The sequence below is a fragment of the Poromitra crassiceps genome (assembly GCF_964638095.1).
Source record: "Poromitra crassiceps genome assembly, contig: HAP1_SCAFFOLD_340, whole genome shotgun sequence".
Taxonomy (NCBI): domain Eukaryota; kingdom Metazoa; phylum Chordata; class Actinopteri; order Beryciformes; family Melamphaidae; genus Poromitra; species Poromitra crassiceps.
This window is the reverse complement of record NW_028152064.1, coordinates 158422-182626: the sequence shown is the minus strand read 5'-3', so window position 1 is coordinate 182626 and position 24205 is coordinate 158422. Positions and strand designations below refer to the sequence as shown.

At 42.4% G+C, this 24205-nt stretch overlaps 1 protein-coding gene across 4 annotated transcripts in view; it reads left to right on the top strand.

The window, feature by feature from the left end:
* Positions 1-13448, top strand: part of LOC310771071 (T-cell surface antigen CD2-like) — a 32962-nt gene extending 19514 nt beyond the window's left edge. Inside the window, exons 4-7 of one of the 4 annotated variants that reach the window (XR_014552379.1) lie at positions 3871-3925; positions 5399-5467; positions 7307-7462; positions 9521-10693. Coding sequence is in view for 3 of the 4 variants with exons in the window: in XM_083663749.1 (XP_083519875.1) it covers positions 3876-3925; positions 5399-5467; positions 7307-7462; positions 9521-9628 (383 nt within the window). In the remaining variant the exon portion in view is untranslated. Of the gene's footprint in view, positions 1-3870; positions 3926-5398; positions 5468-6197; positions 6297-7306; positions 7463-9520; positions 10694-13360 lie in introns of those variants that run through there. The other 3 variants (XM_083663749.1, XM_083663750.1, XM_083663751.1) reach the window with 3 other exon arrangements.
* The last annotated feature ends 10757 nt before the right edge of the window (positions 13449-24205 follow it).

Genomic DNA, 24205 nt, shown 5'->3' with positions numbered 1-24205 from the left:
ACGATACGATCATATATCTACATGCAAAAAATAAGGCACAAGCTGCAGCAGATCTGTCAGCTGCAATGGTCAATATATCAAACTGGTTAACTGAGTCATGTCTACACCTCAATGTAAGCAAAACTGTATGTATGTTCTTTTCCAAGTCTGCAAACAGAGATCCAGACCCAGATGTGTTGGTAGCAGGGAGCAGTCTTGCAGTCGTGCAAGAATTTAAATACCTAGGCATAATAATAGACTCCCAGCTAACATTTAAAAAACAAGTTAAAAAAGTTGCCAACCGAATCAAATTCAACCTGGCAAATTTCAAATATATCAGGAACAATCTGACTACTGAGGCCTCAAAATTGTATGCCAATGCTATGATTTTTTCACATATTAATTACTGTCTCACTAGTTGGACACAGACAGGTAAAGCTACTTTAAAATCAGTAGAAACACTTTATAAGCGAGCCCTGAAAACACTGGACAAAAAATCGAACTCATATCACCACTGTAAAATCTTAACTAAATATGACTTTTTAAATTGGGAAAACATGATCAGATTTGCAGATATTTTACTTGTGTATGAAATTTTTCATGGTCTGGCCCCCCCCTCCGCTCAAGGAATTCATTTCACAAATCCAAAATTCATCTACCAGAGCCTCTACCAGAGGAGAAAATTCCACATAGGAGAAGTAGCTTTGGGCAGTCAGCCTTCTCCTACAGAGCAGCACATACCTGGAACATTATACCCGTAGAACTGAGAAACATCACATCTCTCAACTCCTTCTCCAACTCCATAAAACATTGGCTATTGAACAATCAAACATGCATTCATACTCCAGGATAGTATTTCTCGTTGTTTCTCATTGTTTGTCTGCTTTGTACGGCATGCGGTTTTGTCTGTGCTTTACAGTAAACCAGGGGCTGCATAATTGTGCTTATACCATGGGTGAATACTCGATTCTGATTGGCTGCAAGGTGTCCATTATTTTGTGATATTGTACAGTGATAATGTACACCTAGCTAAATGGTCTGTTCACCGTTCATATCAATGCACCATAGTTTCAACAGTGGTATCAAGAGAGCTGTTTGAGCTCTATACCCCCGTTAAGGGTTAATATGACAGTTTTGGAAGTTGAGAAAAAAATTGAGTCGGTCAAAGTAAGTATTTAAATCACCCCTGTGTGCTCAGTTTATCAAAAATAACTCTTATTTACAATTTTGATTTTCGTTTCGGAGATTTCTAACCTCGCGTCACCAGGCTCTTCTCGGCGAGAAATAGGAGATTTCCCTCGGCTCGTGCACGAGCGGGGGCGAGCCCGGCCTTTGAGAGAGAGAGAGAGAGAGAGAGAAAGAGAGAGAGAGAGAGAGAGAGAGAGAACTCTCTCTGCATTTCACCACATACAGCACACTGCTGCTCTGTGTCACTTCCTGAAACTCTTCGCTCTTAAATGTTAATATACTTGGCCAATACGTATCTATCATACAAAATAAAGCAAGCGGACAAAAACGGTAATGTCTTCATTTAATGTAGAACGCAAAACATCGTTAAACCCGCATTCCTGTGATAAAGTTAACGTTTGAGTCTGCTTTAAAACGGAGGGTGGTGGAGGTGTATGGAATCAATAAAGTGCCATATGTATTTTGAGCTTGAGAAACATTGTTTGTAAACTTTGAACTTGAACTTTGAACTTGTATGTCTGTAAATAAAACTTGTACCTGTAAAAATATCTTGTCCATCTGAGAGAAAGTTTTGTGCATCTGCAACCCATTTTTGTATCGGCAACCCATTTTTGTATCTGTAGACATATCTTGTGCATCTGGGAATAAGTTTTGTACACACGGATAGAATTTGTGCGTCTTCAAAAATATTTTTTACAAGTACAAAAATTTCCTACGTTCGTGTGCGACCTTGAATGCAGCACTTGCAAATTTCCTACGTTCGTGTGCGACCCTGAAAGCACCACGGACAAATTCATATTGCGAGCTTGGATGTCTGTTTACAAGTACAGATTTTCTTTACGAGTACGAATTCTGCCACCCAACCATGTCAACTTGGGGCCATAAATCTGAGCGGACTGGCCAATCAGGTTAGACCCAGTCCCCTCCCACTGAATATCGGATCGTATCGAATAAAACAATTGACAATTGACCAGAAACTTCTTCCGCCTAATACAGACAAACAGAGCAGTGTAGTTTGGTAGTTTGGAAAGAATACGAGCTTCAGGTAAGTGGCCACTTTAAGTAAATCGACATAAAATATAAGTTTTGTTGGTTTTATGAGACATTTCATAGCATGTTACGATAGACATGATCCCCATGTTAGTACACAGGCTCTCCCAGTGAGCTAACTGACGCTAGCTAGGTTAGCTAATGTTAGCTAGCTGCTTCATTCAATTTCCCCAAATAAACTAAATCGCTATTTAACCCGCTAGCGTAAGGGGTAATTTGACTAACGTTACAGCTCACGTAAGCTATAAAGACCGTGTCCAGTCTTAGTACAGTTAAGTTAGTAGCTGGCTAACGTATCAGGGCTAGCTAGCGTTAGCTTTCATTGCTACCAATGTTCCAGCACAGGCTGAAGCCACGACCGGGGCTATCAAAAGTATGTCAATGAATCATTAGCCTACATTTTATTATTTAACGCTATATAGCGTTACTGTAGGTCTGCTGTTGTACTGGGTCAGGCGATTGGCTGGTATTAGTAGCGTTATGAGTGAGGTACTTCACACAGCCTCACAAACTAGCTTCACGAACTAACGTTAAATCAAGTACAAAGGGCACGTTTGTATAATAGTAATAGTAATAGTAATAATAGAATAACAGTCATTATATTGAACGTGACATGACGGCCTATGTGACGTTATTGTAAGACCCTGGAGCTTTAGCTATCGGATAGCTATGAACGTTACTACTCCAATCAATCAATCAAATTTATATGAATATGGCGTTACTGTAGGGCTACTGTTGTACTGGGTCAGAGATTGGCTGGTATTAGTAGCGTTATGAGTGATGATTCATCGCTTTAACGTGTTTAGTGTTAGCATGACATTATTGCTGAGAATGTCTATGCTTAGTGAGCGTTTTGAGGTATAAAGCTGTCTTGAGTTGCAGTTGTGTTTCCTTGGTATCGTCCTTTCAATATCTGTCTGTCAGTTTCATTGCGTCTTTGTCAGTCAGGTTGTTTACGTAGCGTTACCGAGGTTAGCCGTATGATATGTGAATAGGTGGCAACTTCCATGACATGTATTTTTAATGTACCTGACTAGCTAGCTGATTAACTGGACAGTGATTGTTTATCTGTCCAGAGATGTGTAACGTTATGGCTGGACTTGGAATGGAGGCTAGCTGTCTGGAGTAGTAATACATACTACTGGACAAAATGAATACATCTGTAAGCAAGCTTATAGAAGTTGACTGCAGCAAGCTGTATTGATTGAGCATCTAAACATCAGTCAGAGGCAACAAAGGTGTCACACCCAAACCATGTGCCAGGACATCAGCCTGTGTTGCATTGCTGTAATCAGAATTATTATGTGCTTGGAAACCATTGTACATGCTATGTACACAATACTATTTCAATACTATTTTCTTTTTCTATGTCTTGCAATTGAACATGACTGTTTTAAACAACCTGCCCAGTGTTGCCAAAGCTAAACTGGTGTCTGGTATCAGATATTGATTTACAAGCTCTAAATACATTCAAAATGTCAACATTTATCAGCAAGTAGTTGGTATGATCTCCGGGCAATCGTTGATTTATATGTCTTGCTCTTATAAAATAGCTGCTGTGACTGACCTTTTCTCTAATAACCTGGGACTTTTTCATCCATTTGCTCTCCGTCTTTCCCTCTTCCTCTCTCTCTTTCTCTCTTTGCCTACCAGCCCAGGTTATCCTGTTGATTCTACCCTCAATCTTGTCGTGCTCTTCCCAGCAATGGTAATTGAGAATTTGATACTCTGTCATTATACACCGATAAAGCATGAATTCATGGGCCAGAGTTCACCACCAAGGGGCTGAGGGGGAAGTCCACAACAACTAATGAAACCCAGCAATTCTCATTAATCCTGGTGTGACCATGGCTACCTGTACCATCAACCCTGTCAAATGTCAAATCCTTCCTTTCCAAACAAAATCTGTTTTCATGATGGGAGGACCTTTGTTTAATCTGCCATCAGCTTCTAGATTTATTTAGGGTTTGATTAGCCTCAATGCCTGATATACTGTATTAGCAGTAATATGTCTCCCAAAGGATGCATTCCAGAAAGCAGGTTAAATGACTACACAGATTTTTGCAGTGTTGGGCAAGCAACTTTGAAAATGTAGTAAGCTAAGCTGCCAGCTACTCTACATTAAAATATAGCTTCACTACTTTGAAGCTATCCCCAGTAAAATGTAGTCGGAATGAGATGTTTGGAGCAGGGGAGTCTGGTGCAGCGCACAGGTCCTAGACCTGGTGAGACGAGGGAGGAGCCCGGCCGGGTGGCAACCCACAGAGCCCGGTCCCTCTACGTACCAGAGCCCTTCCCCCCCCCGGTCCCGGCAGAGTAGTTCCGGAGCAGCGGATTGAGTGGCCCTGACCGCGTGACCACCTTCAACCCTTCCTAGAGGGCTGACCGTGGGTAGCTACTGGGACGTAAGTTGGGGCTTGGCCAGCCCCGGCTGGGTCACCTGGGCGAGGGTGTATGATGTTGCGAGACCCGAAACATCCAATGACCCCAGGGTACATCACTGAGGATACGTCCCAGTTGCATCCATGCAATGTTTTTTCATTATATAGCACGCTCAGCTACAGGCTCCATGCCAAAATAAAAGTAGCTTGCTACTTTACATTGTGTGTGTGTGTGTGTGTGTGTGTGTGTGTGTGTGTGTGTGTGTGTGTGTGTGTGTGTGTGTGTGTGTGTGTGTGTGTGTGTGTGAGGGAAAACACTTTGAATTCAACCTATTTCTAGATTTATTAGTGTTGGGCAAGCTACTTTGACAATATGGTGAGCTAAGCTACCAGCTACTCTACATTAAAAATAAGCTTCACTACATTTAAGCTATCCCCAGAGAAATGTAGCACGCTAGCAACAAATAGCTTCACTATTTGTTGCTAGCTACTGCCCAACACTGGAATTTTCCCAACCCATAGTTTAGACTAGAGAAATCTGGGATTTTAGATTCCAAGAAGTTCGATTAGATGAACTCCAGGTCAGTTACCATGGTAAGTTACACTCTGAAGCTACCCCGCTCGGTAGCAGCCTCACTTGAACTAACCTCAAGTAATTGGTCGGAAAACCTGTCAGCCTGCAGCTTTTTACTTGGGAGACAGGTCATATTATTCACAGTCACATGATCCAGTGACTGACTGAATATGGTTGAGAATTAAATTTGCAATATCAAATAATGGTTTGCTTTTTACTTCACTAGGACAACGGAGAAATTGTGTGTGCGCCTCCCTCGACCACCGACCCCCCAGGCACTTCTGCTGAATCTCAGGTGGGTTATCAGAAAATGCTTATTTCTATAAACAGAATCTGTATCAGCTGTGCAGCACTACCAACTTCTTGCTGTACAGGAAAGTGCATTGCGTTGTTTCTCTGTTGCAGCCCCATTATGCAACTTTTTCTTTACGTTAATATAATGCCTTTTAAATCATTTTGATGGAACACACGCTGACTTCTAATAGATAGACTGGGATTTCTATCATTCCCACTCTGCACCCTGAATGCCTGTTCCCCACAGCATGTAAACTTTAGGGCTTTTCTACTGACACCTTTGGCCACAACAAGTCATGCCGTTCCGCGCTGATTTCGGTTTCCATTAGGGATGCACGATATATCGGCAATCATATCGGTATCGGCCGATGTTAGTCATTTTTTATCATATCGGTATCGGCCCGATGTTGCAATGTTAATATCGGTTATCATTATCAGCCAAATTCTTCACATTGAGATGAAATAATGCAGTAAATCTATGATTTATGGGCTTTTACAAAAGTTTTGGAAATAAAGAAATGCATTACTTTTTCAAATTCAGTGTTTACATGTGTTTTTCAGTATGTAAAAAATGTGATGATCATGGAAATGTGGTTTTATACAGATCATATCGACATCGGTAAACATCGGTTATCGGCAATAACAGCAATGTTAATATCGGTTATCGGCATCAGCCAAAATTTTCATATCGGTGCATCCCTAGTTTCCATTATATCTTTGTATGTGCCAAGTCGTCCTTGGCCACGATCGAGATGGACCCGCCTCTAAGAAAGCTGCACACCCGACTGCCCAACCGCAGTGTTCATGAGTGTTCTCTCATCTGTTTCGGTTTGTACTTTCGGATATCTGCTTTATTTCATTCCCTCATCTCTCAGAGCCGTGTCATGTTAATGCTGAGCTGATGAAAGCATTTCTTAACCCCTTTGTACTAAAAATATTATATTTGCACTACCAAACTAACGGAGGGCATTTATTAGAAAGGGCTTTAAAGGAAATGCAATGTTTATCCACCATTCCACCCGTGACTTATGATACTTTCGATTAGGCTTTGGTCGGTACTAAGGTATTACGGTATACCATGTATTTAAAAATACTGACAGTATGATTTTCAATACATCAAAACCATATTCTATTTTGTTCAGGCAAAATAGTTGCAACTGTCCTTGCCTGTGCTCAGCTTAGCCTAAATTATTTTCAATCATTTTTTATTTTTTTTCGCCATTTGTAGGCTACCTTACTAATAGGCAAGCATATATGTGTTACAAGCAACACTATATTGTGTGAGACCCAGGCTTGCCCATAACAGTGTCCATTCCATTAGACATTCGTTCAATTGTCAGTCTCCATTGAGGACATTTAAATACTTTTCTGAAAAATAGAAGTTGCAACTTTTTCACTCATGGACCTGAATTTATATACCGTATATAACAGAATAATTATTTGGAGGTAGAAAAGAAACACTTTGCACAATTGGCTGGTTACTCCAAGGTTACTTAAGTTACTTACTACAAGGCTGATACCTGAATGAGAAGAGTAGCATGTAGGTGAGGGTGCAGTTTCCCCAAATAGTGGGGCTTTAATGTTGATGTCCCACCACAAGCTGTGACTTTGGGTTGTGACTTGTGATTTAACTTGTGTTTTAACGTCTCATTTCCACTTGTGCAATTGTAAATCAATTTGATTCACACATGTTTTGCTTGTTTGGTGTAGGCTAGGTTGCTGTAGTGTTTGTGTTTTTATAGCACTTGATAGCATCCTGGACTGTGTATATGTATTCAACGTATTTTCCAATAAGGCCTGATGCTTTTATATAAAGCATATTTCATGATCTCTTTGACAGGTGATGGTGGGAAGTCTTGTGTTAAACAGACTGCGCTCTAGATTGGAGCAGGCCTGTCAGCGACAGCCCTTGGACGTGGACTATGTTGAGTTTATCTGCCGGAGTGAAATGACTCTAATAAACTCACTCTCTGCTCGCTTAGACTTCCCACAGGAGGTAAGTTCACTGCTCTTTCTTCCATGTGCCTTGATATCTCAGCAACCTCGCTGACATGGACACAAAGTGGCATTGTCAGACAATCGAATGCACATTCCCAAGCAAGAGTATGTTGAATTAAAAGGCAGAAGTCACTATACTTATTCTAACCATTTGAAAGCGGTGCTATTCCTTAACTGCCCTTGTATGTAAATGGAACTCGTTCTTCTTTATTCATTTCATGGATTATGTCTGGGGCATATTTTCAACTTTATCGAATAATAACAATTAAATGTATTTTGTATAGCTGCTTTTCAATGACTCAAAGACGCTGACAATCTCGAGTCCACAGTAAACAGAAAAAAACAAACATACAAATAACACAACTAATCGGGTGGAGGGGAGTTGAGGGGGCGTGACATGGGCGGAAGATGTGGTTAAGGGTAGGGTAGGTTGTACGCTTGGGAGAACAGGTAGGTCTTGAGTCGGGATTTGAAAGTGGAGAGTGAGGGTGAGTCTCTGACAGGCTTGTGAAGAGAGTTCCAAAGTCGTGGTGCTGCTCTCGAGAATGCTCGATCTCCAAAGCTGTGGAATTTGTATGGAGGAACAGTGAGCGAAACAGTGGATGAGGATCGGAGGGTTTGGGTGGGGCGATGGGAGAGGAGGAGGTTAGTCAGATAAGGGGGGCGCCAGGCTGTGGTGGGCTTTGAAGGTGATGCGTTGTTTGATGAGGAGCTATGGAGAGAGTGGAGAACTGTAGGTGTCTTTTTTTGGCCTTTATTACGTAGGAAAGTTGTAGACAGGAGAGAGGGGGGATGACAGGCGGCAGAGGGCCATAACTTCATCCACTCTACAACTGCAGAATATTGTTTCTTTTTTTGGTGTAACATTGTACTGACAGTAGTCAGTGTCAGAGGGTGTTATATTAACACATTGACTGCCAGCCATTTTTTTTTTTGCTGTAGGTAGCTTTTGCCAAGCCGTTTTTTGAGGATTCTGGCTCATTTTACAAGAGCCGAGGATTCTTTTCTGCTTGGAGTTTGTCAACACAAAGTTCACAAAAGTACTAATAGAATGTGTGCTTTCTCTGTCTAAAAGAGTTAGTTTGTAGAGTTAGTAGTTATGTAGATATTAGCCGTTGAGTACAGCATGGTTTTAGCGTCTGAGAGTGAAAGCTGAGATAATCGCAGTTTTGTGAAATTCAATCAAACAGGCAGAACAGTCACTTTAACCATTTATTTTTGACATCAGTGAGAGATCAGACATCTAAACAATATAGTTCCGAACGCCCTCTCCTTCAACTCCTCCCTCCGTGGGCGTGTCTAGTGGCTTTCAGCCTGCGTTTGTCACAAGCGAGTGCTCTGCTGCTGCTGCTGCTGCTGCGAGTTTGAGCAGCCTCCCTCCCTGGCAGCGAGTTTGAGCAGCCTCCCTCCCTGGCAGCAAGTGTGGATAGGTCTCACTCGTCTCTTGGGTTTGAGAGCCCCGATGAAGCCCCGTGCGACTCTAGGCTTTATGCTGCCCACCCAGTCCATTTCTGGAACCCCCCACCGCAGCAGCGCGAAAGCGTCCCCGCCTACAGTATGAGAATGAGGCTCGTTCGTTTCTGACTGTAAAATCGCCAAGCCATTTCCTTGAGAATGGAGGAAGCAGCCGCCTTGGTTGACTTTCTCTCTGTCGGGAGAGGACCGTCGCCACCTAGCTGGTCGGTAAAATAGATTATACACATTCAATACTTCCAATATCTCCATAGGAGACGCGGGGAACATTGATCCACGTAGCACCGTCAAAAAAAAGAAAATCGATTTTTTTGACGTATTAATACGTCAATGGCAGTCAACCGTTGGATTATTTTTGACGTATTAATACGTCAATGGCAGTGAACGTGTTAATCACTATTATCATTTTAAACTTTGCAGCCCTAAGCCGAAATAGATAAAATAACAATCCTGTTGTTTGAAATATGAATACAATTGTTTTATGCTCTAAAATTATCTTACTCTGCTTTGACAATTGAGGCCTGTGAATGAATGAATGAATGACTATGTTGACTTTTAGTGACAAATATAAACTTTATTTAAGGTACTTGAAGGCCTTTCCCAGCTGGTCACCCTCATCGACAATGAAATCAATGGGAGAAGAACAGCACACCAAAGCTGGTTGTTTCCAAAGAATACCTCCGGGACCTGATCCAGACAGACCTGCCTGTCCACTGTCCAAACCTGCTTGGGAAACTTGTGCAGTTCTGGGTGGGCTGGAATGTGCTTCCCAGTGCCGACTCCGCAGGATGGCTTCGCATACCCAAAGTCTTCAACCTGCTTCAACCTGCTTAAACTCCCAGAACGTTACAAAGACTACGAAAGATTTGAAGAGGAAATCCTTGCCGCTATCGCGAGTGTTGATGTTGACCCGGGTTATGGACTGTCGTAAGGAGATGCATATATGTTCTTGTTTAATTGTTAATGAGTTTATTTCTGCAATAACTGCATTTATGGTTCCGTTTTAACGTTTGGTGAGGCATGCTTGATCAGAGATACTCAAGTCATTTTTTGCAAGTCTAAGTCAAGTCTCAAGTCTTTGAGCTCAAGTCCAAGTCAAGTCTCAAGTCTTTGAGGGGCAAGTCCAAGTCAAGTCTCTCAAAAAAAAAACATTCAAAAAATATTTTCTTTAAATCTGAATTTTTTGGACGTTTTAGTCCGAGTGAAATGTTATGTAGTCTCTCCTGTTGTCATTGTCCATTTCTGTTCTTATTTGTAGGATTTGAATCATGGGTGGTATTTTACACCAGTGGTATGGGGGTCCGGGGACCCCCTGGCACTTGCCTGGGGTTCCGCGAAAAGTTTTCAAGAAAATAAAAATGAAAGCTTTTTTTTGCAAAATCTTCATAGTTCAATGAAAATATTTTATCCTTTGAATCTAAAATGGTTCATGGATTACATTCTAATCTAACAAACCTATCAATTTAAAAGTAAAGCACGTTACCGTGGAAACAATAAAGCTTAGCCCAAAATCACAAATCAGAATGAGGGGGTCCCCGGTATATGTTCCATCTTGTAAGTGGTCTTTGGCTGAAAAACATTTTGACCACTAGATGGTAGTATGTACCTAGTCTTCTATGAGGTAATGCTGATCTCAGGTGTCAAGCTCACAGGTGAATGGGAATTTTAACATAGGTCTTAGCCTAAGTGTAGAGAATAATTGTCAAGCCACTCTGTTAAACAGCAAATCATGTGGATCACTTCACGATCATGTTAATTGCATCAAGGAAATCTATTTCTGTCTGCAACATCATTCTACAATAAATGAAAACCTCAAAGATACATCATTGTTTGGACATTCACTCACTAACTGGGTAGACTGGCTACACACTGGGTCAATAACATTCATTTTCACATTATGCAAGTGAGCACCAATATGAAAATCTTGGCCAATACCGATAACCAACATTAACATTGCCGTTATGGCTGATAACAGATATTTACCTATGTCGATATGATCTGTATAAAAGCAAGTTTTGATGATAATCATATTTTGTACATACTGAAACACATGTAAACACTGAATTTGAAAAACAAGAAGAATCCCTACAGACTGTAGGAAAAAAGCAATAGTCAAATAAATAGTGCAGTGTTCATAAGAGCGACATACCAGAGGTGACTGATATCTGACATCACTACAGTAGGGACTTAGCAACAGCTTGATAATGACATTTTTTTTTTCAAGATTTATTTTATTTTTCGTACAGTTGCTCATTCGTTGACAATATTACAGATCCATAAACATCTCTGCTTGAGCACACGCACATTGCGTAAAATAAAACAAGACAAAATAAACAAATAAATCCCAACCGCATCCCTCCCCCCACCCATCTCCCTTGTATGTTGATAATGACATTATGTGAGACATTCAGTCGACAGATATTTATACAGTAGGCTACATCAGATTCCTCAACAGTGCCTGGAAGGTGTTAACACATGCCGTGACAAACATCTCACTTGCAGAGCTCCATCTAGGTCTCCTGAGCAATATTCTCATGGCATTATATGCCACTTCAAGTCTGTGCATGCTTGACCTCCGACTCCTATAATCTGACCACAGGTGAGCAGTGTAGAGTGGTGTGCAGTATGCTCTAAACAGAGACACCTTCACTCCATCTGTACACATGTTAAACTTCATCTGACAATTGCTCTGAAATAAAATGACCTAGATATTTAACATTATCACAAACAGTAAGGTTATTATCAGACAATTTAAAAACAGGAAATGTCAAGCATTTGTCCTCTTTGGTCCTGCAAATTAAGACAACACTTACTGGCATTGTATTTGATATCATGTACCAAACCATATTCAGTACATATTGTGAGGAGCTGCTGGAGACCAGCACTACTTGGGCTCAGAACAACAAGATCATCTGTGTACATTAAATGGTTCACTAGGGTATTACCAATAAGGCACCCAGTGTTACAACCATTCAGTTGCTTGGACAAATCATCAACATACAGATTAAAAAGAACTGGGAAGGGATAAGATTCCACCTTGACGGACCCCATTACTAACCCCAAAAAGGGTTGATATGTTGCTCCATTTAACTTGCATAGTCTGATGGGCATACCAAAAGGCCAGAATCCTAACAATATAGCTGGGCAAACCTCTTTGACATAGCATGAGTTTTTTTTATGGTTGACGGTCAAAGGCTTTAGAAGCATCAATAAAACATAAAAGAAATTAGAGGTTTTGCCATCTGTATTTGTTTACAATTTCCTTTAAGGCATACAGAGGTCAGTGTGCCATTTGCTTTAAAACCAAACTGCTTGTCTGTGGAGTAGATTAACTCCTTAACTCTGTCCAGCAGAATTCTCTCCAGGACTTTTGACAGTATATATTATATTAAGTTGATATCTGAAGCAACTTGTTGTTAATGTTTTATTTGTTTATTTAATGTTGACTTTCAACTGAAAATATTATTTTACTCATCAGCAATGGTGCATTTTGTATAGTCTAGACTAGCCATCTTGTCTCAGTTGTTGAGATCAAATAATCATTATCCCCTAGGCATCCAGGAAGTTAGTGAAACTATACAGTAAGCATTCCTGCATAACCCAAGAGTCTGTTGGGTTGGCCTGCATTCATGGGAACCAGTCTGTGAGCGGCCACACTCCAGTCAACTTTCTGGAGCTGTCGCTTTCTTTTTCTGAAAGACATCTGGAAAACACTTATGGCTAAACAATAACAAATTGGCAAACACATATTTTTAAACATCCTTATCATCTCATGAGTGCAAATGATCACCAAAGATGAAACTACAACATTTAAAAGGCTTTACTTGGTAAACAATGTTTAATAGTTTTTATCCACAATTACAATCACAAGGACAAACAATGTCCCCCCCACCCCAAAAAACATTTTTCAATAGTAAATTGCTATGTATACAGATGTAGTGTTCATAGTGTAAATGTTTTGATTATATTTTAGGAATAAATGTATATATTACTTTACACTTCATAGAACTTGTCTTGATCCCGCAATACATTGCACTGCCGGGATTGCCCACCAAATTACTGTTCTCAATCTTCCCTTGTTTATTAAAGCAGCATGATCACAAATATCAAATGTTTGATGCACCCAATACATACTGTTGTACTATACTTTAAGATTCTACTATTCTACTACTATTCACTGTTTTTCAAGCATGCAGCGTGCTGCACTCGAGCAGCCAGGCATGAAGTGGGTAAGGTGTGAGCAAGGTGTGAGCGGGACAGGGCAGCACCGGGCAAAACAGAGCGAGGCGTGGACAAAACACAGTGTTTCTGGTGTGAGTTTCAATGACTAGAAGTTAGCCCAATAGAATGTAGTGCATATACTTGGTAATAGCTTTCACTCTCTCCTGTTATCTCCCCATCTACATATATTTGTGGTGTTCAGCTGCGTCGAGGAGCTGCACACCAGCTGTGATCTTCATCCACATAGGCTGATGCGGTGAGCACTCCACTGGCTGATATCCCGATCAGCCCCGGGACTGAGACTGGTGGAGATGTTACGGGAGGAGAGATGAGGGAGAGATGCCTGAAGGATCTATAAGGGCAGAAATTAAATATAAACAGTTTGTTTTGAACCCACAGCATATTACTAAACAGAAAGCTTAGTGATGGGAGTCACTACCTATTGAATATTGGCCATGCATGCTGTGGAAATGATCCACAATGCCCCAAACATATCTCACAAGGGCAAAAAAAAGCCCTTAAAAGTGTATTTTTCCTACCCTGCTCCACAACATAACATTATGTAATACAACATTGTTATACAACATTATAACATTTAAATTCCCAAAATATTCAAGACCTGTAAATTATTAGATTCATTTTTAATGCGTTTCCAGACTTTCCACACCTGTGTAGGTACCCTGTGAACACAGGCCAAGATCAAGTAATGTAGCTGAAGAATAATTTGCGGGTAGATCATCATGATTAGATATAATTTTAGTATTCATTAATGCTGTCAAGTAAAAAAAAAAAGTTTGTTTCATATCAATATTAATTTCAGCTGAATTATTATTTTCCAAGGACAGGAAAAATGTGTAACAAAACAAGAGCTTCAACATAATATTGCCTGTGTACTTGTATTGCCTTATTACCGACTCTGGTAGAGTGGCTTGTTGTTTCTGTCCTGCTGTCCTCTGTGTCTTCTGCTGTCAGATGTGACTCCTGGCCAGTGCCAGACAGGGTTGTATCTGGTTGAGGATGGCTGTAACACATGAGAAAATGATTTAACAGTTTGCTCTTACTACCTTCTTCCATGCAAAACAAGACTAGAACCTATCCCTGATGCATTTATTCAGGACCAGGCATGTCCAAAGTCCGGCCCTGGGGCCAATTGTGGCCCGTGGACAGATTTTTTTATTGGTTAATCAAGCAAGTTCAATTTGCATTTGTTTCCTTCACCTAACAATGACAGCACTATCATACAGTTTGTAGAAACACCAGGTAGGAACAGCACATGCAGAACTACTGTTTTCAGATGGCAAACAAAGTACAATTGTATGTGATTTTTATTTATATTTTTTAATAACACCCATATGAGGTGAGAAGCACCTGCACGGCCGCCTCACCCCCAATTCAAAAAAGTTTGGACAATCCTGCACTAGATGGACAATGTCGGCGTGGCAGAGAGAGAGACAGTTAGACCAGACTCAAATGGGGGTCCGTGGCACTTTGCCAGGGGGTCCACGAAAAGTGTTCAGGAAAATAAAAATAAAAACTTTTTGTGTGTGTGCAAAAGCTTCATAGTTCAACTAAAACATTGTAGGCCTATGCTTTAAATTTAAAATGTTTATTGTCTTATATACTTGTGCCTGCTTCAATAAAATTGTCTCTCCCTGTCCCTGATCACTCACCTGTGTACTCCCTCGGCTGGGTGTAATTTTCAACCAGGAACTCCTAGGTCAGCTGATTCCTACTGAATTGACCAAAACAGTTCAATAATTGCAACCCTGTCAAAATCTTATTGCTATGCTAGTTATTGTTATTAGTTATAGTATGAGTATTAGTTGACCAATTCTATGGGTCAGTCATAATTTTGTAGAAAGAATGCTACTGTCTGAAACTCATTCAAAAGAATCCATCCTTACATAATGAAAAATTAAATTGTTGATATTAACACTTCAAGAGACAAAGTAGTAATAATTTTGTTTGATATTTTTTCTAACTAATGGATTGCGTGAGCATTGAACACGTCACGGTGGCGCAGTGGAAGGCTCGGATGATGCCCTCCTCCACGTACGGCTTCAACTGCTTCAGGAACTCCGCGGCTGCCGCGACCTGGAGACAGAGGAATAGAAGGAAAGGTCTGAGGATGGAGATATCGCATTAACTGTGATAGACTAGATATCAGAAGGAACAGCCTCCATGCAATCCTACACCACCGGCTTGTTTTATAGCTCTTTGGAATCTCAATGTTGTATTGGCAACATACTGCCTTCTTATAACACTTAAGCCATTACATTCCCATTAGTGGACAGACTGCTGCCATGGCAACAGAAACAACACCATTAAAATACAGCCATGGGCCATGGGGCTAAAATGGTTTTCCCCCACCATCTAGTCTCGTATCTATACTAGACTGTATCTATACTATCGACCCTACCCCATATTTATCTACATGATATTCATCCAAAAGAAAGGTTGTGATTTACAGGGAGGAAAAATAACAATATGAGGAAATGTAAGCTATGTATGAGGGAATACAAAGAAACACAAAACATTAAAAAGAAGAATAAAATAGAAATCAGATGAGAAACAAAAAATTGTCAAATATTGTAGGCCTAGGCTACTCACCAAGCTGGCCTCCCATCATGGTACCCAGGCCAGGCCAGTGTACACACCATTAACCACTGACAACTTGATGGAGGACAGACCAGCTGCAAATAACAAGGCAAGTCACAACAACACTCACCTTTAAGAACGGGGTTTCCACGGTTCTCTGTGTCAGGGACATTGTGGGGCTGGATCTGGGCTCTCTGACTGCGGTGTCGGAGAAGATGACTTTGTCCAGGCTACGCTCCATCATGAGCAATGACTCGCACCCATTCCACGGCGTGCTAGTCAAACACAGGAGTACGTTCAGTGAGAGGCTGATCCCACCTAGATGCAAGGAGAGGCACAGGAAATCATTCCTGCCTGTGGCCATTGGACTCTGAAAACCTCTGCTCTAGGTTAGATAGCAAGCTACAATCTGCAGTGCTGTACACATGACTACATTAGAGCTATACAGAACTATACAGACACAGCACAGCTATAAACATGTCACGTGACAGACTTTACTGTAACAGGTATCAGCATGCCATCATTATATTATACTCTGATGATAACGTTTACACAGGAAATATGCAGCTAATGCAAATCAGTGACGCTGACCTTAGTTGGGTTATGTATCGCAATTTTTAAGCATAATAAAGTGGATTACATGGCGCCACTCTTCAATTCGACATGCATTGAATACACTGAGCAGTTACTCTGAGGGAATAAAATTACTATTATAACCTGAAACGCCTGTTATTGTCACTTTTGAACCGCAGCAAAACGGCATGCATTTGAATTGAGTTTGGCTAGCCCAAGGACGCTAACGTTAATTTAGACTATTTCACGATTTTAAGGCATGAATATGTATTCATTGCTTTAACGTTACTCGGCTGACCCGTACAACAGTAGCCCTACAGTAACGCCATATTCATATACATTTGATTGATTGATTGTTTGGAGTAGTAACGTTCATAGCTATCCGATAGCTAATGCTCCAGGGTCTTACAATAACGTCACATAGGCCGTCATGTCACGTTCAATATAATGACTGTTATTCTATTATTACTATTACTATTATACAAACGTGCCCTTTGTACTTGCAGATTTAACGTTAGTTCGTGACACTAGTTTGTGAGGCTGTGTGAAGTACCTCACTCATAACGCTACTAATACCAGCCAATCGCCTGACCCAGTACAACAGCAGACCTACAGTAACGCTATATAGCGTTAAATAATAAAATGTAATGATTCATTGACATACTAGCCAAAACCATGAGGTGTCGGACTCGTGAGGTATCGGACTAGGGGGCAGTCCCCAGCTAGCCAGGATACGTTAGCCAGCTACTAAATTAACTGTACTAAGACTGGACACAGTCTTTATAGCTTACGTGAGCTGTAACGTTAGAGTCAAATTACCCCTTACGCTAGCGGGTTAAATAGTGATTTAGTTTATTTTGGGAAATTGAATGAAGCAGCTAGCTAACATTAGCTAACCTAGCTAGCGTCAGTTAGCTCACTGGGAAAGCCTGTGTAGTAACATGCTATGAAATGGCTCCCTGGTCGTGCAGTTAAATGTCTCATAAAACCAACAAAACTTCTACTTTATGTCGATTTACTTAAAGTGGCCACTTACCTGAAGCTCGTATTCCTTCCAAACTACCAAAGCTCTGTTTGTCGTTTGTCTGTTTGTTTAAGGCGGAAGAAGTTTCTGGTTGAGTTTCTGGTCAATTGTCAATTGTTTTATTCGATACGATCCGATATTCAGTGGGAGGGGACTGGGTCTAACCTGATTGGCCAGTCCGCTCAGATTTATGGCCCCAAGTTGACATGGTTGGGTGGCAGAATTCGTACTCGTAAAGAAAATCTGTACTTGTAAACAGACATCCAAGCTCGCAATATGAATTTGTCCGTGGTGCTTTCAGGGTCGCACACGAACGTAGGAAATTTGCAAGTGCTGCATTCAAGGTCGCACACGAACGTAGGAAATTTTTGTACTTGTAAAAAATATTTTTGAAGACGCACAAATTCTATCCGTGTGTACAAAACTTATTCCCAGATGCACAAGATATGTCTACAGATACAAAAATGGGTTGCCGATACAAAAATGGGTTGCAGATGCACAAAACTTTCTCTCAGATGGACAAGATATTTTTACAGGTACAAGTTTTATTTACAGACATACAAGTTCAAAGTTCAAGTTCAAAGTTTACAAACAATGTTTCTCAAGCTCAAAATATATTTGGCCCTTATTTAATTCCATAGAGGTGGGAGGGACTATTTTATTTCGTGGAAGACTGATTTACAGTATGAATAACAGACATTTAGCCATTTAGATTGCTTTATTTATTACACATGAAATATAAATGACTGGTCTTATTGTTTTGTTGGCAAGTGACCATGGTATAAGCGGGTTAATGCACTTCGAGGTGTACATTATCACTTTTTAAGGGACTTCGCGGAGGCAACCATCCTCGGCTTCGCCTCGGACGGTTCACGCCTCTCGCGTCGTCCCTTAAAAAGTGATAATGTACACCTCGTCGTGCATTAACCCTTACTTATATGCTTTTGTCTGTTTTTATGTGCTTATGTGCTGTTGCTCTGGCATGTATTGTATAGAATATGCTAATGTCATCTTGCATGTTCTTTTTATATGTGCTCATGCATGTTCTTTTTATATGCTATTAATCTGCGTGTGCTTTTCTTCTTTTATATGCTCTTGTCTACTTATGTCTTCTGTACTATTGCATGTGTTTGTTAATGTTTCACATATAACATCAACCTGCCAGGGACTGCAGATGAAAATTAGCCTGTATGGCTAAATCTGGCACATTTACATGATGGACTCACGTGCTCATGTTAATTAATGTGCATTGTCCCTTTTCTTAAATAAATAAACAAACAATAAAGCACACATAAGCCATTGAAAGTGATAATAGGTTTATTTTGAAAATTAAATTAAATGTAAGGAAGTACCCTAAAGACACGTTTAGATGCACAACAAAATAGATAAAAAGTGACTGGCAAGAGCCTGCGAGAGCATGGTTTTACACAGACAGCTCACTTGACTCATGATGAAGTCATGCATTAGGTGAAGCTAACTGTATTGAGACAATTAACAACACATACACAAAGCTTTTTGTGCACAGTAGATCTCAGGACATTTTATTTTATTACATTCTTTATTCACTGTAAATGGTTAGCAATTATACTGAACATACAGTAACTGTTGGCTACTGATGTTTATTTAGCTATTATATTTTTATTCTTTATTTCCTCAGTGCTCACTTCCAGAAGTTGACAATGCATAATGTTAAATTCTTTTTTAAATAAAGTTGGCCTATTTGTTCAAGAAAGCAGCCTTCTGAGTAGCTTTGCACATAGTCATATCGGTGCACAATCCATAGAAAAGGTCTATATCTGCTCAAAAATTCACTATGTCGGCACTCTGCAGCCATATCAGTAATCGGTGAATATCGGCTCTAGTACCACCCCTGCCTCATTTTGAGCCAGAAAAACCCCTGTTTGGGGTGTGATTGACAGGTCACCTGTCCAGTGATCTCGCCGCTCACCTATCACGGACCAATAGCAGGCAGCGCTGCGGCTCTGTCTGGCAAAACAAAAGAACAAGATGGCAACGGTCAAAATGCCAAACTCAAGGCTTCAAAATGGTGACAATCATGGTGGCTACATGATATGTTTATACAATCTATTAACATTGTGCTGAAACCCTCCCTCCATGTTACATGTTTGTTCATGTTAAAGGGATAGTTATTTTATGTGGGGTACTTGCATACAGTCAGTGTACTACATGCAGTAGAAAGCAGCCGGCGTGGTTTCAGTTTGGAGAAATGGAGACCGGCCACATCACGCAAGTAGAGCTGTCTGCTGAGTGTGAAGGGAACCAAAAACGTATAAAAAACAAAACATTAAATGCTTCCATACTGCTCACCTGGTGTAATCCAAGACTCCACAAGCCCTCAGATACCAAGTTGACTTGAAAAGGTGTCTTTTACACCGTGTTTTTAGCTGAAATCTTCACTGTAGCCAGGTGTGGAGCTAAGTGGGGAAGAAGTGGGGCTGATGCACCACCTGCACCTTTCTCATGGCCCCTTCACATCAGCAGACAGCTCTACTTGCCTGATGTGGCCGGTCTGCATTTCTCCAAACTGGGACCAGGCTGGCTGCATACATGTAGTATACAAACTGTATGCAAGTAGGGGAGGTCCGGGACGAATGAAGCACTTTTGTTTTTTTTGTCATTGTGTAAAGATTGTTTCAGCTGGAGTTATAATATTTTCATGTAAGCAACCTACACATGTCCTCTGGCAATACCAACCGTAGTTTCGTTCCATGGGTCAATACATCAGACGTCATCAGATGGCAACCAGAAGCTGCGCAATGCTTAATTTGTCCCACAGTGAAGGGACAAATAAAGCACAGGCGGGGGACTAATGTAGCGGTTGTGAAAAAGGCACAAAAACAGCCAGGTAACAATTTTTTTCTGGCATTAATTCCTTCATCTTTTGGTCATCTAAGAAACTAAGTATTATGAAATACATTTTAATATGTTATATGTTGCAAATTAATATAATTATAACGTCTATCTATATATTTTGCTGATGTGATGTGATCAATATTTTACCTCCCTTAAATGGCTTATCCAAAGAAATATTTGAATGTGTGCATTTTTTTGCCCTCTGTCCGTGGTCCTCTTCCTTATGCGAGGCATTGTCCTGCAAGCACAGATAAATGCATAGCCTATTCAAGGCAATTGGAGCAAAGTGCTTTATTTGTCCCCCGTGCGTTTCCCTGGATGAAAGCTAAGCTAGCACAAAGGATATGCTAACATTACACACAAAACAATCATTGAGCTGTAGTCTACCGATAGGTCTAACAGATGAATAGCGTTAGCAGCATTAAATAAATAAATTCCAACACGCTAATAGAAAAATACACAGTTTGCAATATTTTACTCGCGTTTGAAAATAAGACGAAAAGGCAACGTTTTTGCGGATATCTCCGCCATCCACTGACTGGCCGAGCTGAAACTTCACAGGAAGTGAGGTACCAGGAAGTGTAACATGGGGGGAAAGAATCGTCTTCCTGGGTTTTGTCAAAGATAGTATATGAGGACAAGCTAATTCCGTCCCCCTGCTTAATTCGTCCCGGACCTCCCCTACCTCATACAAACTCACATCAACAAATCCAAACTATCCCTTTAAGTGCACATTAGGTGCACAAAGTGTGCGAGTGTCTCTGTCTCTTTCCAGCTGTCTGCATTGAGACAGAGAAAGAACAATGTGCATGTGAGTGATCATGACTGTAACAGCTGTTCTCCTCTTCTCTCCATCAACAACAGCTCCTGTCTCTAAACCCTCCATCTCTAAATGGTGTGCAGATGATTTGACTCGCTGTATTCTGAGCTGTGACTCAAACATCACCACAGACACTGAACCAGTCAGCTACACCTGGGAGAAAGACAACACCAGAGAGAATTCCACAGAGTTACCCAAACACCAAATGATAATTACAAAGGTATAATACAGCAATGCTACTGACAGTGTTTGTACCTCTGAGTCTTTCTGTCCATGTGTCAGTTAGTTAATGCACTGGTTCTCAAACTTTTTCACATCAACTGACACAAATTAGACCACAGACTCCCATCTGATAAGGTTTTAGTTTTTAGATGTTTTATTACAGAAAGTGTATGAAGACCATGACCAAAACAGTCATTGTGTTACTTGTGGATGGAATTATAGTAAAATTAAGTTCTATTTCATCTCTCATTCGGTGTCTCACCTATGTCGCGTGACCGACTTATGGAAGCTCCAATTGCACCACGTCTGCCAACCGGCAGACCAATCACCTTACAGGTGATACGGGACGGGCCGGCCCTCTATATTAGGCCGCGGAAGTCGCCCGGAACTTCATTCAAGCTCTCTTCCCCGTGAAGACCACTGCTCCTACAGTATACCAGGCTGCGTATCCTTATCAGAGTTTCACTCAACTGTCCACAGACGAGCCATCTCGGTAGTCGAAGGACGTGTTATTCTGTTGGAATAAGCTGCCGTATTTTCACTGTCAATCTACGTCCGGGTGAGTCTTTGCCGACAAGCCCGTTCGTCTCTGTGTCTTAGCTTAACCATCAAAAAGTTAAAGCGGACTTTTACAAACAGCTTAACGAGTCAGATAGACAGTATTAGCGCAAGCGTGCTGTACTACGGTCTCGGGTTTAACGTTAGTCGGCTGACATTAGCGAAAGCGTGTTAGACCGTTTAAAGCTGTTGTTCCTCTGCCTAGCCGCTGCTACCAGGGTGAATATTGAGCGAGCGGTTATCTGCAAAAGATAACCTAGTAGTTTGAATTAACGTTGGTCGGCTGTCATTAGCGCAAGCGTGCCAGTTCGTCCAAACGTTGTTTACTAAACTTTCCTCTGTCTAGCCGCTGCTAACAGGGGGAAATTAATTTAGCTTGCCTGCTAGTCGGGTTATCCACTGTGCCTCACCAGCCAGGGGACCCGTCTATATTAGCGTGACTTGCCGCCTCAGACGTGTCAAGACTCAAGAGCTAACTGCTGCTGCGGGCGTAGCTAAATAAAAAGAGCGACCATGTCAACCAGCTCGCTCCCCGACGCCTCGGGCAGCGGAGCCAAGAAATAGCGTACGGAGGTGGGCATAGACACGGGGCCCCGTGCCTGCCCTACCGCGTGTGGCAACACGCTGGGCAAGAGGGATACACATCCCGTTTGCGTCGCTTGCATGGGCATTAAGCACGCACAGGAGTCTGTCATGGACCCCAGTAGCTGCAGTGACTGCATTACCATGCCCCCCAGAAACTTGCAGCGGTGTCTAATGATTGCAGCGGCCTCAAAACCCGCTCCACGTCTTTCTGACTCTGCAGTACAGCCGTTTGGGGAGGGGACCATAAGGCCTGTAGATTGGGAGATGGAGACATCTCAGTATGACTACCTCCTCGAGTCCGAAGGCGAACAGGAGGAGGAAGAGGGGCTCATTGATCAGCTCAGCAATGAGTCTGACGATGATAGCTTCCCCCCCCTTGGTGCACCTGACCCGCTCTCACGGGCGGGCAGTGCAGCTAGCGGGGACATTCAGCAGGCTGCCTCTCTGCACGATGTTGACATACATGAAGTATGCAAGAGAGCAGCCACTAGACTGGAGATCGCCTGGCCTAGCACGCAGGCGAGCGAGAGCCAGGAGAAAGATCTTTACGATGGTAAAGTCCTACCCTCTCGCCCCGCTGCCACAAAACAACTTCTCCCTGCTGTCCCCGCGTGCGTTAAAGAAGTTGGACGTTTTTGGGATCAACCCCTGCGTCACAGAGTGCCTGTCAAAGGTTACTCAAACCTGGAGATGGCGAATGCGGAGGCTTTGGGGCTGTCAGAACCCCCACCAGTAGAGAGGGCTGTGGCTCACCACCTCAACCCCTCTCGGGCTACCTTGGCCAAGGCTAGCCCAGCCCTCCCAGGCAAAGCGGACCGCTTCACAGCGTCCATGTACCAGAAAGTGTACAGATCAGCAGGACAATCAGTGAGTAATGTCAATGTTGTCACCCTGCTAGCAGCCTACCAAGCTGAGCTCTTCCAAGACATGGGGCTCATGCTGGATAAGGGTACTCCTGACATCGCTATCTGGAAGGAGATGTGTGTCGTCACCGACCTCATCCTCCGTGCATCCAGGGGAGCGGTGCAGGGCTGCGGCCGTGTCATGGGCCTGGCGGTGGCAGGAGAGAGAGCCCTCTGGCTTAATCTCACTAGCCTGCCAGACATGGACAAACAGGCCATAATGAACTCACCCTACGACCCGACCAAGGCTAGGGGTTTGTTTGGCGAAGCTGTCACGGCGATGCAACAAACGAGTGACATGAGGAAGCAGCAGGGAGAGGCACTGAACCTGTGTCTCCCCCGCAAAGCGGTCCCCTTCCCGCGACCCCCTGCCCGCGAGGGATTTGCGGCAGTGGCCGAGAAGGGACGCGGCGGCTATCCAAAGGGACCTAAACCCCAGACGGCGAGCACCCCACAGCCTCAACAGCGTGGGGGCCAGCAAAAGAAGTGGCCTAAGAAGTCCTTCGCTGCCGTGGCCGCTGCCACCAACAGCTCTGGTCTGAGCCGTCCTGCCCGTCCGCGGGACGTGAGCAAGAAGAGGCCGGCCTAACGGTGGTGGTGGAAGGGGAGGTAGATTCTCAGAGGTCAGCACTAGAGGAGTTACCTGCTCTGAGCCTCCCCGGGACAGACTGGCTTTCCCCGCCTTCCAAGAGGCGCAGAAGGGACGTTTCAAGCCTACAGTCGTCCCAAGGCGAACTGTTCGAGGGCCCGACGAGGTCAAGCTGCCGTTCCTGCAGTTACGCAAAAGCACATGTTCCCCCCGTGCTTCCCATTCAGTTGGGTACAGTGTCACAAAGCACTTTTCACAGTTTCACAGAAATAAAACTGAAACCACTGACGCATCCAGGCCCC